The sequence below is a fragment of the Eschscholzia californica genome, unplaced genomic scaffold (genome assembly GCF_041429995.1).
Source record: "Eschscholzia californica isolate CP2 unplaced genomic scaffold, dmEscCali1.0.p SCAF_6, whole genome shotgun sequence".
Classification (NCBI taxonomy): Eukaryota; Viridiplantae; Streptophyta; class Magnoliopsida; order Ranunculales; family Papaveraceae; genus Eschscholzia; species Eschscholzia californica.
In genome coordinates, this window is record NW_028238483.1 from 34120556 (window position 1) to 34138873 (window position 18318).

The 18318-nt window shown below is 35.8% G+C and overlaps 4 protein-coding genes and 1 long non-coding RNA gene across 8 annotated transcripts; all 5 read right to left on the reverse strand.

Moving 5' to 3' along the window:
• Positions 1-1175: 1175 nt before the first annotated feature.
• PEX11B (peroxin 11B) lies at positions 1176-2238 on the reverse strand. Its single transcript, XM_086647751.1, has one exon. It carries the CDS (start codon positions 2009-2011, stop codon positions 1295-1297), a length of 717 nt encoding a protein of 238 aa, XP_086503877.1. The 5' UTR covers positions 2012-2238; the 3' UTR covers positions 1176-1294.
• Positions 2239-3322: 1084 nt separating this feature from the next.
• LOC147533931 (cytochrome P450 family protein) lies at positions 3323-6451 on the reverse strand. Of its 3 annotated transcripts, none has more exons than XM_086647748.1 (2): positions 6356-6451; positions 3323-4518 (listed from the first exon to the last, which is right to left on the reverse strand). In XM_086647748.1, the coding sequence occupies exon 2, from the start codon at positions 4461-4463 to the stop codon at positions 3495-3497; it is 969 nt and encodes a 322-aa protein (XP_086503874.1). In that variant the 5' UTR covers positions 4464-4518; positions 6356-6451; the 3' UTR covers positions 3323-3494. The 3 variants fall into 3 exon arrangements, with proteins under 3 accessions (XP_086503874.1, XP_086503875.1, XP_086503876.1); XM_086647749.1 differs by having other exon boundaries at positions 4615-6391; XM_086647750.1 differs by lacking the exon at positions 6356-6451 and adding an exon at positions 4698-6319.
• A 1995-nt stretch (positions 6452-8446) lies between these two features.
• On the reverse strand, positions 8447-9549 carry LOC147533932 (heat shock 22 kDa protein, mitochondrial-like). 2 transcript variants are annotated; one of them, XM_086648701.1, is made up of 2 exons: positions 9097-9549; positions 8447-8995 (listed from the first exon to the last, which is right to left on the reverse strand). In XM_086648701.1, exons 1-2 carry the CDS (start codon positions 9326-9328, stop codon positions 8568-8570), a joined length of 660 nt encoding a protein of 219 aa, XP_086504827.1. In that variant the 5' UTR covers positions 9329-9549; the 3' UTR covers positions 8447-8567. The 2 variants fall into 2 exon arrangements, with proteins under 2 accessions (XP_086504827.1, XP_086504826.1); XM_086648700.1 differs by having other exon boundaries at positions 9094-9466.
• Positions 9550-10451: 902 nt separating this feature from the next.
• On the reverse strand, positions 10452-12411 carry LOC147533933 (uncharacterized). Its single transcript, XR_015227815.1, has 3 exons — positions 12305-12411; positions 10897-10972; positions 10452-10505 (listed from the first exon to the last, which is right to left on the reverse strand). It is a non-coding gene; the product is annotated as an uncharacterized LOC147533933 (long non-coding RNA).
• A 4359-nt stretch (positions 12412-16770) lies between these two features.
• On the reverse strand, positions 16771-17412 carry LOC147533934 (uncharacterized). Its single transcript, XM_086650746.1, has one exon. It carries the CDS (start codon positions 17184-17186, stop codon positions 17013-17015), a length of 174 nt encoding a protein of 57 aa, XP_086506872.1. The 5' UTR covers positions 17187-17412; the 3' UTR covers positions 16771-17012.
• Positions 17413-18318: the final 906 nt, after the last annotated feature.

The window sequence follows — 18318 nt, forward strand, 5'->3', positions numbered from 1 at the left end:
GACCTATCATAGCAAATGATGATGTGGCATGATAGATGGCGTGGCAGAGAGAGGTGATGAGATTGAAGAGAGAGAGTAACGGACATAAACGGTAACGAAAAAAGAGTCATTTGAGTATTTTTTATAAAGTAGGGGGCTAGATAGAAAACTGGTCATAAAGTTGGGGGCTAGTTGGACAATAACCCTAAAAGAAAACACTTGCATATTTTCTCTATATAAATCTAGGGCTAAAAGATGAAGATGATCAATGGGGGACTCATTTTTCCCTAGAGGCACTTTTTACTTATAACAAAGAGTAAAAAGATCAAATATCACAAGTATGGCTGATTTTAGAGTTACGCTGATAACATCTGCAAAAGTTATTTAAATTGTTACATTACAAGTCAAGTAATCAGAAATCCGTGTCGTTTAACTAGTCGTAATCTATATCTTTTACGACACTTTAACTAACTCGAGCACCACTGACTTGTGAATTTCTTCGGCTGCAATCTCAACAAAAATAACCAACCTTACAACTTTCGATTCATATAAAAAAAATATGATAAACTCAGGGCAGATGGAAGGGGATAAAGTAGAGTGATTTCAGAAAAAAGAAAATGATCAAACAATATACATTAAAGAACGAACGATAAAAAGATAATCAGGGGAAGGTGATAAACGATACAAATATAACTTCGAAATATGGATAGGATCCTAGCGAAAGGTGGTTAAACTCGAATTTACTAAACATATTGGGCCAAAAGAAAATTAAAAAAAGTTGAGGGTCAAGAAAGAATATTAGAGGCCAAAACTGATTCTGATCCTGAAAAGGGGAGCAAGAACAAATAACTCAACAGATCACAAGAAAATTAAAACAACAAAGATGATGCTCTGCCCGAGCAGTATCTCAACCAAATCATGGTCAGGGTATTCATGCCACGTACCCTAGCTGGGATTCGACCAAGATATTGGCCCTGCAGAGAGACATTTTCCGGAATTAAAATTCTAGGTGGTCTAATGCACTCACGATTTTTACTATCTACACACATATTAAAGATATTTCTTGTTCAACATCAAAGGAGATAAGAGTGCATATAACAAATATGGTTAGTGCATTTAACACTTCCAAATCCTTATCAGACAGAATGCCTTATAAAGAAAACCTAGAAACTGCAGATGGAAGAAGATTGAAGAGATTCAAGAACACATCACTTGGTACCATTCAACAATGATAAGCATGTTTTGCAATTTGATCAATTTCAATTGATGAACTACTTACTCTTTCTTCATCAATCTTAAATTCCATGGATTCATTTCAAGAAGGCCAATTTCTATACCAACCAGCCCAAGCAGAAACCAACCCACTTATCCCAAGTGTGACTCCATGGTTACAAAATGGGTTTGGTTCTATTTCAGCTAAAGCTATAACAAGATCAGCAATATTAGCAGAAACTCCCATTAACCTCATAACTCTATCTTCTCTTATTATCTTCAAACTCTTCTCTGTTTTCTCTGCAACTAATTTCTCATCAGTTAAGCTTTTCGCGTCATTTGACACTTCCGATTTCAAGAGAAGTTTCTTCTCCATATCTAAACCTTGTTTTATGAGAATGAAATCAGATAAAATGAAGAATACATACCCAAAAGCTTCTCCAAATGCTGAAATGAAACTCATTCTTTTAGCTAACCTGGCATCTATCACTCCAATTCTTGATAACCAAAGAAAATGATCGAAGAAAAAGTAAACCATTTCTCCAGCATTAGAAAGAACTGCAAGAAACTTAAAGGTAGGGTTTGAACCGGGGTTCCGTCTTAATGCATTAAAGCCTGTGAGAAACCTACCTGATCGGAAAGCTTTACGGCTAAGACCCGAAGCAACTTCCCATTTCTTCGCTCTATCGGCAATGTCTGGATGGGTTGTCTCGACGTGCCAGTGGACTAGTTTTGTAACATATTGGAAGGTCTTCACGAGTTTGTCTATGCCATCTCTCTTTGCTAGAAAGATAACAAGCTTGTCTACTGTGTCATTCATGGCTGCTTTAGTCTCTGGTACTGAAGCTTCAAACTGGTTGATGATATGTTTTGATATTAAGGTCCATTGAACTCAAGGAGAACCACCAAAATTTGTTTTGGATAACATATATATATATATATTGGTTTATATTTGGTTTTCACATAATATAGCTTTGTTTGTTTCCACATTATCAGAGCAAGGCAAAATAGAAAACCTCATCTTTTATGTGTATACAAAAGTCATGTTTGCTCAAAAATTGGTTTTTCTATTTTCTCCATATTAAATAGTTTTCTAAGGTATTAAGAGCAAATTGAAGAACCTTCTAATATGGTGATAAATGGTAGCTACACGCATTTTATCTATCGCAGAAATTCTTTCCGTTTCTGACTTAAAAAACATTAACAACGGTACAATCAGTAAGGTTGATGTTAATCAACCACTCTTACGAATAACATATATGTAACAAAAAAGGAACAACTTACCGAAAAGCTGCTGCAGAATAAGTAGTTAACCAAGTCTACTACCTAAATGATTTTGCTAATACTAATTTATGCCAAAAATCCAATTTATAGCTCTCATTAGTTTACTACTTTTGGTAATCGCAGTTACCATCCAGGCCGCAAGAACAAATAACTTTCACAGACAATTTGCATCATTTGGAATCAAATGGTAACTTTTACAAGTGGTGGAGACTTGGTGGTGAAGGTGATGGTGGCCGTTCCGCAGTGGTGTTTTGGTGTTGGTGCTAGCATTCTCGCGGTGGCGGTTGTAGTTGTGGTCAGTGGTGATGGCGAAAGAGTGGCTGTGCTGGTGGTGGTTGTCGTGGTGACTGTTCAGCTATCATGAGTAGCAACTAGTAAAGTAAAAATAAATAAATTCGGTTATCTTTTCATTAGCCTGCTTTTCCAGAGAGAAATATGCCACTAATCAGATAAAGAATGTAGAAGAATTGTTTCAAGTTGTGTTCTTTTTAGCAGAAGACTTGTTTTAAGATACGATTATACTAGAGTTAATTAATAATGGATACGAAATAATACAAGTAAATTACAGAAACAAATTTTGGATTTAGATCTTTAACACCACCTTAATACCCAAACAAAGATCAATTAGAAGGTTTCTTGGACAACCTAATTCATAATTTCAAACTAATCCAGCATCTCAACCAGTAAAATGCTTCTGAAAAATCCTTGAAAATGCATAGTTTCGGATTGAGAAATAGACTAACGAATTGCATTTCCATATATCGATAGAGTAGGTCAGACCCAGAACTAGCACAAATTCTTGTTCATCTACTAGATAATGAAGAATAAGTAACAAATTCGGAATCAATTATGAAAACAAATATTACCATAAATTTCAGTAGCACAATCCTGTATTAAGTCAGTTCCTATAAGATAAAAATATATCATCAATCTGTCGTGGCGTATACATTTATGCAATATAACAAATTAATTCAGTTTTATCCTCACCTGAATCATCAGTTCAACTTACAGAAAGTATTTCATGTTGAAGCTTGTTGACGAGCTCGATCAGAGAAACCAGCAAACCAAGCAACTCTCATTAGCTGCATAGCGAGAATCAAAACCCACCAAGAAACCAACCCTCTAATGCTCCCCATAACCCACATTGGTGCACCAAGATCAACACCCAATCTCAACCCCCTCATTAGTTGCAAGACTCGATAAGCTTCGTAAACAACAGGGGTGACTAGCCAGACAGGTGATTTCCAGCGCCACGTCAGTGTCTCTGTTAGCATCTGTATAGAGAGAAGAAGAAGATATGGACCAAGTATAACAGCAAATGAGATGAATGGTAACTGTGGCTGAAGCACACCACTTTGGGAGGCGAAAAACATGAGAACGGGTACTAAAAAGCCCAAAAGACAGGCAAACATGTTCCAAAATTTGTAACTAAAAGGAGGTTGGCTGTTTGAGATTTGGGTTGGGCTTTTTGGACGAGCAAGAGAATCCGCCATGAGGAGAAATAAGGTTGCGCCGATGTTAAAAATACAGTCGAGTCCGATCAAGGAAAGTAAGCTAGCTATATTAGCACCAAGAAACACAGAGGATAAAGGTAACCATAATGTGGGTACCATACCAGTGACGAGTATAACCGAAGGACCCAAGAGCCACAAGGGCCATTTCAGAGGTTGGAGCTCCATGGTAGGCTCAGAACTCGCAACGGCAACATCTTCTTTCTCTGGAGCTAGAGTCTCGACCATTTCTCTTACATCCATTGATTCGAAAATATTGCTCGTTTCCTCACTGTCATCTTTCGATGCGAACGGGAAGAGGGATGGTTCCCAATTGGACAATTTGCTACAGAGGATAGAACGACTTTTAAGGCAAATATGGGGAAAGGTGATCCCATGAAATGGTTTCAGTACTTTCGATGACCTAAGATGTACAAGACGAAGTTTAGGAACTGTAGAAGTGACTATATTTGGTGGACGAGAACATATAGATGCCATTGGCTAGTATAGAGCTTTAAACCGGACTTCGAATAGGAATTGTATGCGTCTATATCTGCAGTCAACATTGAGAAAAAAAAAAAAAGATTAGATAAAGGTAACCTTTAGAATACTTGCAAAAGAGTAAAAATTGCAGTAGATATTCTCAAACCTAGGCTTGCTGCATACTGCAGTTCACTCTTAAGCAGTAAAAGTAACAATAATGCAATGGAAGATGGACCATATAGTAGATACCAAAAGAAGTGTAGAATGTCACTTGTATAAACTATCAAAGAAAGAAATACGTGAGCAGCAGAGAAGGCATTCGTGTACTGATATAGTTTATCATCTAAGCTGTATATGTTTACATAATAATATATAAGCAATTGGCATGAAGTAACAAAATGAAGAGAAGTAAATTGAAATACATTGAAGAACATAATGGTCACTTACCCTAACAACACTTCAGAAAATGAATCCCTAATAATATCTAGAAAGAGAAAACAATCGAGATATGTAATGTAAACAAGTGTTACAGCATTAGAGGGGGTCAGGGAGCAATAAAATCATGCACACAAATTGCCACATGTCTCACTATGACACTCTCACAAGCTACCTCTTTATATCATAGACGTTATTTCGGAGAAGCCACGCCAGAAGAAGCTGGCTTTAAAGAACCATCTTCCACTTTGCATTTAAATTTAGTTTCAAAATTGGTTTCTCATAAAGGCTTCTCGTTAGGAAATGTAAAATGATAAAAACCAGAAGACTCATAATATCTTCGATCAATACACGAAGAACAATGCAATGGTTTCTTCTTTTTTCACTTTTTCCATCCTAACCCTTTTATCATCTAAAAGTTTAGGCACCATCTAACTTTTGGGAGCACTGTTACTACCATTCTTTAGAGTAGTTTTTCATTCTCCCCAGTAGTTCTTCAAATATCAATAAAAAAGCCTCGACATTATCTTGATAACCAAATTAAAACAGGACAAGTTCCGAAGTAAGTTCAACGCAACCACAAACACTGTTTTCTCATTAACCACGGAAGAATTATAACCAAGCAAAACAAAATCCACTTAAAATAAAACTCTAATGATACAAAAATTCACATCATCTGAGAGTTCCACATTAAGTAATAAGTAGAACTTCTACTAGAAGTGGTACTTCAAATGCAGTTTCTACACTAAACTAGTTTTATTCATAAGCTTCGAATAAACTAAAACATTATGCCCTCTAAATTGTGATTCATAATGGGAGCTCGTTATACATATATTCCACCAAAAAGACTTACAACCAAAATAAAACTTCGAAACTTGCTACCCAGATACCTTATAGTCCGCAAGGAATGAAATTTCGGTTTCGGTGGAAATTTTTGTAGACATGGACCAAAATATTTCGAAATTTCATTCCTTGCCTTATACACTTAGAAGCCTTTTACATGTAAATAACTCAAATTAGCATGTACAAACTAATTACAGTCTAAACTTGAATATCAATTAAACTCGGGATCTCCTAATTCTTATCTTAAAACAAGAAACAATTAAAAATGATATTAACCCATTAAGGGTTTCAGCAGAAAAATAGTAAACCCACTTTTTATGCTTTAAAATTATGACGCCCTTATACAAAATATTCTAGGAAAAACCCTAATCCAGAAACGAAAATTTGTAGTGGTGCAGCAAGTTGATTAATAGAGAACTAGAGTTAACTACTTTCCAAATGAACAGTTAAGAATATGGAGAACCAAAGAACCAATAGTATACTTATCACAACAACAAGAGACAGGAAATTTGGAAAGAAAGTAATAAGGGTTTCTATAAGAATCAGATCAATACAATTCAGACATGAAAATAAGATAAACTGCTAAAGAAAGGGAAATCAGATTGATGATGAAGAAATTAGAAAAATACCTTTGCCCTTTTCGTGAGTCGTGTGCGTTTTACAACGCCGCTCTATTAATGGAGTTGGGCCTATTAAAATCGGGCCGCAAATCCTTGGCCACTTCAAGATCATTTAGAGGCTACTTGGTGCATTGACAAATATTGTGATAAGAACGATAAGGGCGTCAGTTAAATCATTAATGAAATAGGCATAAAACCCACCAACATGAAAAAGGACTATAACCCGACAAATTTATTACATTATTTATACCTTTAATAACTCAAGTTCAATAAACCATGGTATCCACTTCCTCAACCGAATCTGGGATCTCCAAGATTTTTGGAGTTTATGTCAACACTTTCAACCACTTGGGTCTTGGGCAAGCAAGTGTTGACACCTTAGGCCATTTATCTGTGACTGATGATGATGATGATAATGTGATGTGGCAATGCCTATTTTCTACTCTGTTACAAGACACATCCTGGCCCGGCCCTAAAAGGTCGGGGTTTGGGTTGGGCCCAGCCAACTCAGGTTGAAATCCCAAATCTCAGAGGAATCTTCCTAAATTCCATACGAATTTAGGATTTAGGGAAGAACTCAGACAAACTAATCGTCCAGGTTTAGGTCCCAGACCAACATGTTTGTCGGATTAAAACTCAAAAGATCAACGCATCTAAAATTTAAGAACCTTAGACAAACACCTCGTCCGGGATCTAAGAAATTCAGACGAGTTGTTCCTCTAAGATTTGAAAGGATTTCGGTAAAAGGGAAACCCCTTCTCCAAGAATAGAGAGGAGGAACAAAAAAAAGATAAATATGAAGCGAATGAAAGAAAAAGAAGAACAAAAATAAGTATTTTTTTTCAATTTCTGGTAATGGATCAGTGCGGGGTGTATTTTGATCGTTGTGTACGACCCTTATCCGATGTAGAAGAGAGCAATAATAAATAGAGTAGAATTTTTGAAAAAAAAAAAAAAACTAAACAGAAAGAATTAGTAATGTGCTAAATTTTCTAAAACTGAATCATATTGAGAGTTGATCCTCAATTTTTTTGTATCTTCAACGCAAAACTCGGAACTTATGTTATTTGTTTATGTAGCATAGTTATTTTTGTAAACAAATAATTAGTTATTTAGAAAATATAAAAAAACTCGATTTCTATTGATCGAAACCAAATATTGATGAGCTCGACAATTAGAAATTTTTTTACGAAAAAGCTCTAAAAATCATATGTGACACTCAGAATCTCTCTGAGATTCTCAATAGAAACTTGAGACACAAGATGAATAAAGATTTTTTTTGAGTTTTGCAATTGGAGATATTCTAAAGGGTAATTAAGCGGGAAATCGTCCTATAATAGAAGAGGGTATCTTTGTAAAACTTATATAAGATTTCGTAAAACTTATAAGATTATATCCCCTAAAGTTTATCTTTCAAAAATTAAGATTAGTTCCCTAAAGTTTATCTCAATAGGTTGAAGTTATATCCCCAAACTTATCAGCAATGTATGAGATTACACCTCTCAAATTTATATCTAATCATAATAGACTTAGAGCATCTCCAATGCAACACTCAAACTCTAAATCTTAGAGTGCCACATCGGATTTTTTAGAGTTTCTCTTCAAAATCAATCTCCAATGCAAAACTTAACTTGGATCTCTAAAATGAGGTGGCGGTAGTTATTTTAGAGATCCTTAAGAGGACACTCTAAATTTAGAGTGTCCTTTTGAGGATCTCTAAGTGCCACATAAGCAAATCAATTAATTTTATACTAAAATATAGGTTTTTAGAGTTTGTCTCGAGTGTTGCATTGGAGAAGGTTTTTCAATAGAGTATCTCTAAATGGCCAATTAGAAAAGAGACTATTTAGAGATTCATTTTTCACACTTAACACATAAAATTTTTAGAGTTTTCTTTAGTCTTGCATTGGAGATGCTCTTAGGAAAGTTTTATCTTCAAATGTAGATTACACTTGTTCGTCGCTATTTCATGCACCAGCTGGACCTTCTCTTATATCCGTTGAAGCTCTGTGGGTATCCTTTGAAGTCCTGGAACATTCATGGATCCCTAGGAAAAATATCTTTTAGAGAAGAATTTAGGGGAATATCAACACAACAAAATTAAGAAAAATCATAGATTAGATTACTAGTCCAACTGTTTACATTCCCTTAACCCATGACTCTTTCTCTCTCTAAGCTAAAAATAAACACAGTAAAACCCTAACTTCAAGAGAACAGAAAATTACTCAACTTTGACTTGGAACACATCTTTCCTTTCTTCTTCTTTAACTTTTGGAACTAAAACCCTAAGCACACCATTCTTCATATCAGCTTTAACTTGATCTAATTTGTATAACTTGGGAGGAAGATCAATCCTGCTACTGTACCTCCTCCCACTCTCTTCATCTTCACTTTCTTTCTCTCCTTCTCCTTTGATCGTCAGTGTGTTTTGTTCAACGGATACTTTGACATCTTCTTTCCCAAGTCCAGGCATGTCTATCTTCAAATACAATGAGTCTTCATCTTCTTTAACATCCCATCCTCTTCTTAATCCACTTCCTAATCCTCTCGAAGCACCAGAGTTAACGAATGGGTTTGTCTCTGTGAACTGATCCATCAGGTTCAACAACTGACTCAAACTCCTTGGTGGTGAAAATGGATCAAACACATCTGCTCATTCACAAAATTGATTCAGTAATCAAAAACAAAATTGGAAATATAGAACAAAAAGAGAGGGAAATAGAGAGAGGTTGATTACAATGTACAACTACCTGAGAAGATACTGGGAGAGGAATCACGACGACGGGAGATTGAATCAGATCTCCGGTCAGTATCTATGTTTTCACGGCGGTCGTCTTCGTCGTAACCTCGCATCATTTGAGAAGCATTGTTGTTGTACGAACGAGTGGAAAGAGATGAAGAGCAAATTGGAGTTAGAAACTTGTTAAGGAGCTTTGGTGCTGCAAGTGCTGATCCTCTCTTCAAAATGATCGATGAAGCCATTGATAAAAGCTTGATATGAAAGCTCGAACTTAAAAAACAAATAGCAGGGGAGGACTTTTAGGGTTTTGGAAGAGTTTTTTCTTTGGTTTGCTTGGGAAGAAAGGAAGCGAGGGGGAGGGTTTATAAACAGAGGAGAGAAGAAGGGAGAGAGTATTGTAGAAGGTTCTGGACCTGAATTACCGAATACGTAGACCTAGAGATCTCTCGAACTTTCTAGAGAGGGAGAGAGGGGGGCCGTAGATACTGGATAAGATTAATTTTGGTTTTTTTTTACTTTACCCCCTACCCTGAACGCTAATTGGTGATTCAGTTTAGCCCCTCCTCCCCCACCCTATTATTTGGTATTGGATTTTACCACCACGATTCTTAATTTCGTTTCTCGGTAACCTAATGGTAAGTCTCAAAAATCAATATGTTCATTTTTAATCTTGCCGAGTTAAATATTAGTTAATTTTGACCAAATCAATAAGTCAATAGATTAATCCTGATTGCTCGTAAATATATCCCCGTCAATAGTTAAGACAACAACGTCACACGAATTTGGCATAGTGAAGGTGCTTCTAGAGTAAGTGCGTAGAGATTGATTTTTAAGAAGATTTAAGGTTCAGAGTTTTAAAGGGAAATGAAAAAGTATAGGTGAAAAAATATTCAAAATTGTTTTATACCCAAGAACGAAAAAAGCCCCTATAACCAAACTTGCTCTAAGAGAGTAGGCCAAATCAAATGACCCATAAACAGGAGCCCTATAAAACTTGTTAAATAACCCATTCAATGGAAATTTGGAGATTTAAAGAGGGGAATATGAAATTAAAATTGAGATTAGAAGTTGTAAGGGGAGGAGGGGTAAGGGGTTGGATTTTTCTCATGACATAAAAAGATAAACACCCATAAGCAGGAAATAGCAACCCGATGATAGATTAACAAGTTCTTTCTTCTTATTAATACAGAAATACATATGAATTATATCAAGCAGTAGAGATACAAGAAATGGGTTTACCGAAGAAGTAAAAAAGAATTGCATGTGAGAAATTATGGATAGTGGTGACATAAGTTTGTACATTTTTACGAACTTGAATGCTTTGTCTTTCTTTCTTGGAGTGGTTGCTTTTCTTCTCCGTGAGGCTTCCTCTCATTATCACTTGTTGGTTACTAACATCCACCACAAAATCTTCCAACCCTATCCGATCAACATTCAATGGGGATTCCCTTTGTTATTTATAAATTATTTCAGTGACTCCCAAATCAAATATATATGGAGTCTCAAAAAACTCCCATAAATAAATAAAAACACCGCAGCTCTTGCTTGTCGGTTAGATTTGAAGTTTTATTTAACTTGTCCTGACGAAAATTGTCGACTGAAGACTTTTCTCTTCAATGATAAAAACACCCTCTAAAATCGCACTCACTCTCTCTAATTTAAATTTTTCCGATTCCATAAGAAAAAGGTTAACATCAACTTGAGCAAATTTTCATTGTGGAGTTTTTTTTGTTGAAAGATGGTGGGGCTAGATAATTTGGATTATGCCATTTAAGGAATTGCGTGAAGGCATGGATAGATGGAGTCTTACCGTTCATCTTAGAAATGATTTGGGATACTTTTTGCTGACAATGATCGCATCCCATATTTGCATTCACAACAATCACCTGAAACTAACGAGTTAAAGAGCATGAGTTAGAGGGGTTAACCTAAAAAGTTATAATATCTACTGTAATGAAACAACTTCAACCAACCAATTCACTTAGTCCCCACTACTATTTGATGTAGTTATTGGATACTTGCCTCGGCATACCCACAGACGTCTCAACTTCATTTTTTAAGAAGTGAAAATCTATAATGTATTCAATTTGAGGATAAATTAGATGAAATATGAATAAAAGGCTTTCATGTCTCATAGGATGACCTTCAGAGCCTATATAGGACTCTTAGAACCCAAAATGTCTTTGAGATGTTAGTTATATACCCATAATGTATCAATGTTTGTGACGATGTAATGACTCTAAAACCCATATAGAAAAAAAACAAATTCACTTCTATATAGGATTCTTCAACTATTGTCTCCTTAATTTTCCCAATGACTTACAATAATTGTTATCTAATGGTATTGTGGTAACCGTGTTAGAGGCTTGTAAATACCAACACAAATACCCCAAATTACGAAATGCAAAAAACAGAAACCTAACATAGCAAGATTCAAAACCTTGTCTCTCCTACTATATTTTCTTTTCAATATAACATGAGTTAAGTAAAATACAACAAAATAATTTTTTATGTATGAGTATAATATTGATACAAAATAATAAAAGTGTTCAAGTTAGAGACTTGATTAGATAAAACTTAAATACTGAATATCCAAATTATAACCAACAAAGTATAAAAAATCTAACTAGGAATATGAGAAGAGCCAAATATATAATTTTAGGAACACTAGAAACAAAAAAAAAGGCAAAACATACTTCACAAATGGGCCCATAAGCGAGAGTATGACCCAATAGCCTAGAATCTAGATTGGGTCGGACATACAAATATAACCACACGAAGTCGAAGGAGAAGAAACAGATCCACAATATAATAGTCTCACATACTATATACATCCAAATAACTTAGAGCTTCAGAGACAAAAACCAAAAGAATGGAAACAAAAGAATTCGAATGGAAGACAAATAGATTTTTTTTTTTTCTAAAACTGTCAAGAATATTTTGCTGCAACCAAACAAAACTATATTGACGAAATTTATTTATGAGACGCAAACACAAACGCAAACAAAAAATTAATAAATAAAAAAAATACTAATTTGAGAATCTGTTAAATTGATAAGAGAATTTTTGTGAAAATCCAATTTGTGAGATAGTTTAACTATAATAAATTCAAGCATCATATTAGCTTCAAACCAGCTCATCCAATGACATCTACTCAATTTCTAGAGGGTAAAAGACAGAGATTCTAGAGAGAGATAGAGAGAGATATGAAGACTTACAGTTGGGAGAGTGAGATTTTCTGCATCTCTTAGAGCTAATAGCTTATTCTTCTCCATACCCATTATTCGGCCTCAATTTTTCATTGGATGCCTCCTCCTGCTCTTATCTCTCTCTAGACTTCTCTCTCTCTCTAGACCTCTCTCTCTCTCTCTCTCTCTCTCTCTATATCTTATGTGTGATGGAAGTGGTGGAACAGTTCAACTAAGTAAGAAATGACTTGCAGCTGATCGTCAAACATTATTTGTTTTTTTAATTAGTTGGGCAGGAGGGGCTGCTTATGGTGAAACTATGTATTTGCCTATTCAACTGAAAATGACATTCCATCCCTTTATTTTATTAATTCTAAAAGCTCTCTAGTAAAATTGTTGAAATATAAGTAGGTCTATTTAAGGCAGACAAAAATAGAGACACCACTGACTCAATTTCTTGAAATGAGTTACAGTATAATAATCTTTTTTTCCCCTTTATTACAGTTTTACTGTTGTAATTATTTTTCTTTTTTTTTTTACACTATCCTCGAAATTTCTTATTATTACCATTAAAATTGGAATAGGACTAATGGTTAGAGACTTATTTTTAGTACTTCCACTGCACTTGGAGCTAGGGTTCGCTGCCTACACTCGTACACCAGAAGGAGGAGCCATGACGGCGCTTCAAACAGTCCTTTGGGGCATGGCAAACGGTTGCAGGAAGGTGGTGATAAAAAGGAAACCCAGAGTGAGTTTTGAATAAGATTAAAAGAAAACTAGTGGGACTAATATAAATTATATAATAAGGTCCTCAGGTGAGTCCCACTTAAATATACTATTAGTGAGTCCCCACTCAAACATGATTAGGCTGTAGACTTCCTTTTTTTCTAATCAATTTTTGGATTAAAGATAGGAGACTTTTCTGCCATACTTTTCTTATATTACTGGTTATCTTAATAAGCTCCATAACCACATTAGGACAATTTTCTAGTTCAAGGAGTGCCAGCCATTAGAGTTTCTCAATCTCTTTATATAACTATTATGTGGGACATTTTGTATTTACACTAGTGTATACATATATATAGTGTCTAGGAACACGAAGAGTAAAATAGTCTCAACCTTTATAGATAAGTTTAAGAGGTATAAAAAGATTTAAGAGGTATAATCTCATAACTTTTCTTGATAAGTTTAAGAAGTATAATCTCATCTCCCTTTAATATATAGATTATGTATATGGTTCACCTTTGTGAGAGTATTACACGACCTCCCTCTTTAGAATTTGTTTCTTCGCTCCTAATATGAGTTCTAAGAAATGATGGACTTTAATTTTGTGTTCATCTACACAAGGAGTCTAACAAATTTTGCGGACTTGTGCAGAGAACACGGCCACCATTGTTCAATTCGTATTTCAGGCACAACCTTAGTAACTTAAACAGGTTTATGACAATAACGACTAGTTTACTAGTAATAATACCCATCTTTACACTATTGTCAACATGTCCAAATAAAAGACACAGATGTTTTGCGCAATCTTATACAACATTCCCATCTCTAACATCGCAAACTATGTGAATAACAAACTTTGATGGATCGACCAATCTACTCTGGAAACATCACTTCAAATCCATCTTCATCTCAACCAAAATATGAATCCTTATATTGATGGGTCACTACCAAAAGCTAAGTAAGAACGATGACATCGATGATTAGGTTCGCTACAACCTTGAACAGTCACTTGGACGAAGGTACATTGGCTTTCTGATTAGTTTAGAGGTGTTAGGATTTGCCTATTGTTGCAGCCGTTCCGGGGCCCCTGAGACACTATTGTAAAGGAATCAATGGCAAAAGCTAAAGGTCCTAACAAATGCATTATCAGCCATCAACTGCAAGCTATCTAAAGACGAGTTCATAAACGTAAAACTTGCTCAAAGAAGCTGCTGAAGCAGCATTTACAATTCGCCAATCTTGTCCAGAGGGAATAACAGATTCATTATTAGGAGTTCACACCCAAATTTGAAGTAGCATGTTCCCTACTATGAAGGTAAATCGAAAACCTCTTACCAATCAGAGGTTTTGTGCTCCAACTGTAACTGATCAGGGACAAAACTCCTTGGAAGATTATGCCAAATCTAACCACACAATCTGATCTTATGATGACTTTCAGTTAAGAAGTTCATACCTAAAGGGACTCTTCTTCCTAATAAGTTCTAACAGATACAGAAAACCACAAACTGATAAACAAGGACCGATACAAGTCAATTTTATCCAAAAGAAGAATAGCAAGAAATAAAGTGATATAGAAACCATTTCCATCCATCACTAACTAAACACAAGGAAGAAGGAAAAAAAGATAAGGAAGTTTAAAATAACAAGAATATTGTTGCTTGTAGTGTATTCAGTCATAGTATGTGAATACCATACTTAAAACAGGAGATTCCGGGTGCTGGTCACTAATATGGAAATACTGTGTCTATTTGCAAATACTTATTAGGTTGCCTAGTTTATGACATTTTTCTGTTTCAGCATGTCTCGGGAGCGTGATACAATCAAGGAATGAAACTTCGGTTTCGGTAGAAATTTCGGTCGGCCCAAAAGTGGAAACGTTTCGTGGAAACGTTTCGGTCAGTGTGGAAATTTAACAAATCTACGGAAATGATATAAATGTGATGTAGTTGTGTATAACAAGACTTTCAACCATAACTAAGCATGAAAAATATTAAGTCTTAACTCTAACATGAAATACGGGATAAACTTCAAAAAAAATTGACGGGTTTGTGACAAAATTCATTAAATTCAGGGTTAATCTATAATAAAACAGTAATACCAGGGGGCTGACTTACAAAAAGATAACTTGAAGCCGTTATAGTAGGGGGTAAATTTTAGAAATTTGGAAATGATGTGAGATATCCCAAAGGAGTGTTAAGGGCGCACTCTAGAAGTACTAAAAGCGCACCCCTTGTGAGTGAAGCAGGCGCCGTTTACTGTAAAGAGGGGCGCCTTTATAAATTCTTATTTAAACCTAAGAAACCCTAAAACCCTAATTGTCTTCTTCTCCAGACTCCAGCCGACATGCTCTCTCTCTCTCTCTCTTGATTTCTATCGAAATCAACCCTAAAATCCCAAATTTCTTGATGAATCTTCACTTGTAATATGAGATAAATTACTTGTTAAGAAGAAATGAAAGAATTTCTTGAAGATCTGAGATGAAACAGTGAAAGAGAAATGAAGATTAAACCAGAAAAATGAAGAACAAATGAAAGTAAGTATCCTAAATTGATTTCGAGCGAAATTTCGATTGATTTCGAGCGAAATCTTACACGAAACTTATGTATGTGTGTTTTTGTATACCTATTTTGAAAAACCGAAAAGTTTCGGTCATTTCGACCGAAACTTTTCGACATTTCATTCCTTGGATACAATTGGGCTAAATCCTATAACTAAAAGCTAATTAGAAATTAGAACCCATCAAGGCATCAACCACTCACTAACAAGTAGAAAGGGATTCATTCGATAAACAAAAAAGATCTATCGAGGATTGCAAAATAATCATGTATGATGTATCAATACCAAGTAATGCATTATATGAACATTCACAGCTCTAATGGAGAATAAGGATGGGGAGGATGATATATCGTTTGGTTGCTCACCAAGAAACAAATAACACTAATGAAAACAGATTCCAAGATATACAAACCTAGGTTTTATCAATTTATGCAAGAAACTTGCATTCCACAGTAACAAAATTAACAAACTACTCTGAAGTCTGTCAGGTTGAATTGATTCGAGAATTACCCATAAAAGACAAAAGGACTTTCAGCAAGGACAAAGTAGTATAAGACGATTTGCTGATGCCCCTCTAATACCATTGGGGATACCTCATCATTCATCTAAGGGAAAGAAGAGAGAAGTTGCATTTATGTTCTTCTTAAGCTATATAATTCTTACTATTATAAGTACCTTAAATTTAAGTCCCAAAATACAAAACACAGACCAATCTCACTTAAGAAAAGGTAAATCAATCCCGACTTCATGTCAAACTTGTACAAGGAACTAAATTAAGGCACGTTAACTTGGTATACAAGGTCGTTGATATAATCCTCTCTCTCTCTCTCTCTCTATCCATCCATCCTTCCCATTAATTGAATTTAGACGCCAATAATCCTGTTCTCAAATGATAGTCCCACATCGCTCGCAGAGTATCCAGAGCCTAAGCATGCACGCTCAAGCTTTGTAAGTAGCAAGGCCTTTTAGGCTTGGTGCATCGCTTTGTACGAGGTCATTCATATAATTCTCTCTCTATATTGAGCTAAAGAGTGATGTGTTCGAGCTATCAAAAAGAGCACTCTAAGTCCACATTCGAGGCATGAATTCTCTCTTGGTGTTATGTTCAAAACCTAATACTAGTAAAAGAAGTATCAATTACTAAATCATATTCTATCATTCTTTCTTCTGTTAGGATATTCATATTATTCACAATCACTAAGAAATAAAAGAAATTGAAAACACACTCTTGGTATAATTCAGAAAGAAAATCACCTAGGTTTTTGAAACAGAATATATCAATCATCAATCACAAATCTAAACAATCAAAAATCTGATCTTTACTTTGGTTAATAAACTTTCACCTTATAATCTAACAAACTTTCCACTTCAATTCATAAACAAAAAAAAAAAAGACATGGCCCAAGTGAAAGAGGTAGATCAATATAACCTGGTTCTTTGTAATTTCTTCAGTTATTCATTCATCATCATCTCTCTTCTTGGGCTTCCTGTAATTCTCTTCGATGTGTTTTGCCATTAGTAATCCAGTATTTGCAAGTTTCTTGATGTTGGGTACATTGTAATTCTGAGCAATATAAATTCCACAAGCTGTACCAACAAAGAACTGAAATCCACTCCTCAATATCCCCATCCAGAAACTCCTCTTACTCCTCAAGAAGAATATGTATAGAGAAACGGGGGATCAGTATTATTTGATCTAGGGTTTCGTTGGGTAGGAGGAGAGAGTGAGATAGGGGGATATAAAGAGAGTTTCCGTTTGAGTAATTAGTTCACCGTATTCCCCAAGCTATTGCTAGTTTACCCCTTTCCCAAGCCTCTTTGATTTTGGAATCAATCTTTTGATAGGGATTGAAGTTGAAGAGGAAGGGGAGAGAAGGCTTGATGACGAAATACGCGTTTTTGTTTGGCCTCCGTTGACATTTTGGAGGTTTTGTGAAGGACACTGATATAGGGAAACTAGAAAATTTTATGGGGTACAAAATTTTGGATGAGAAGTTTTATTGTATCACCAAAACCCCACACCACCATTTCTTCTCTAAGTTGGTAAGGGTCGCCGATAAACTGTCACTGCGAACGACCATTAATTTGTTTTCAAATCTTTATCTCTCCTTCTCCAATCACCACCTCCAACCAACACCACTTGCACCACCATTTCTCTTCTTTTATTTTTCCTCTCTGTCTCTCGGCTAAATCTTTCTTACTTTCTCTCGGGAACTTGGACGAAAAATGTTAGAGAAGAAGAAAAACTAGGTAGACTCTGGGTAGAAATCTTATGTGGCTTAAAGTCATTCGTGCTTACAATGATTTTGATCCGCTAAACCATGAATCATGGCAAGCCACATAGAATTTCTGCCGAAAGTTTGCCTAGTTTTCTGTGGTCCCTATCGTTACTCAACTTGGACTCCGTGTCTCTATCTTCACTGTGTTCGACAAAGGGAACGGTTCCCTTCGCCCAAACCACCTTCATCTCATACTCTAAAACTCCCAAGTAGGCTTTCATTAGACACATCTTGTGGTTGACCGATCACGACCCATTTTGTGGTGTGCTGACCACGAGATGTTTGTGGCCCGTAACTAGGGGTGAGAATGTTGCCCGCCATCCAAACCCGCTCATGGGTTCCCCGAGTCCAAGACTGACCACGGGCACCCGCTGTCCGTTGCGGGTAGATCCCGCGTGGCCCAAGGAAATTTGGTGGACGGGTGCGGGTTAAAACCCTTGTCCGACCTCCCGCCCACACCCGAGTCCGATAGGGCAAGCCCGA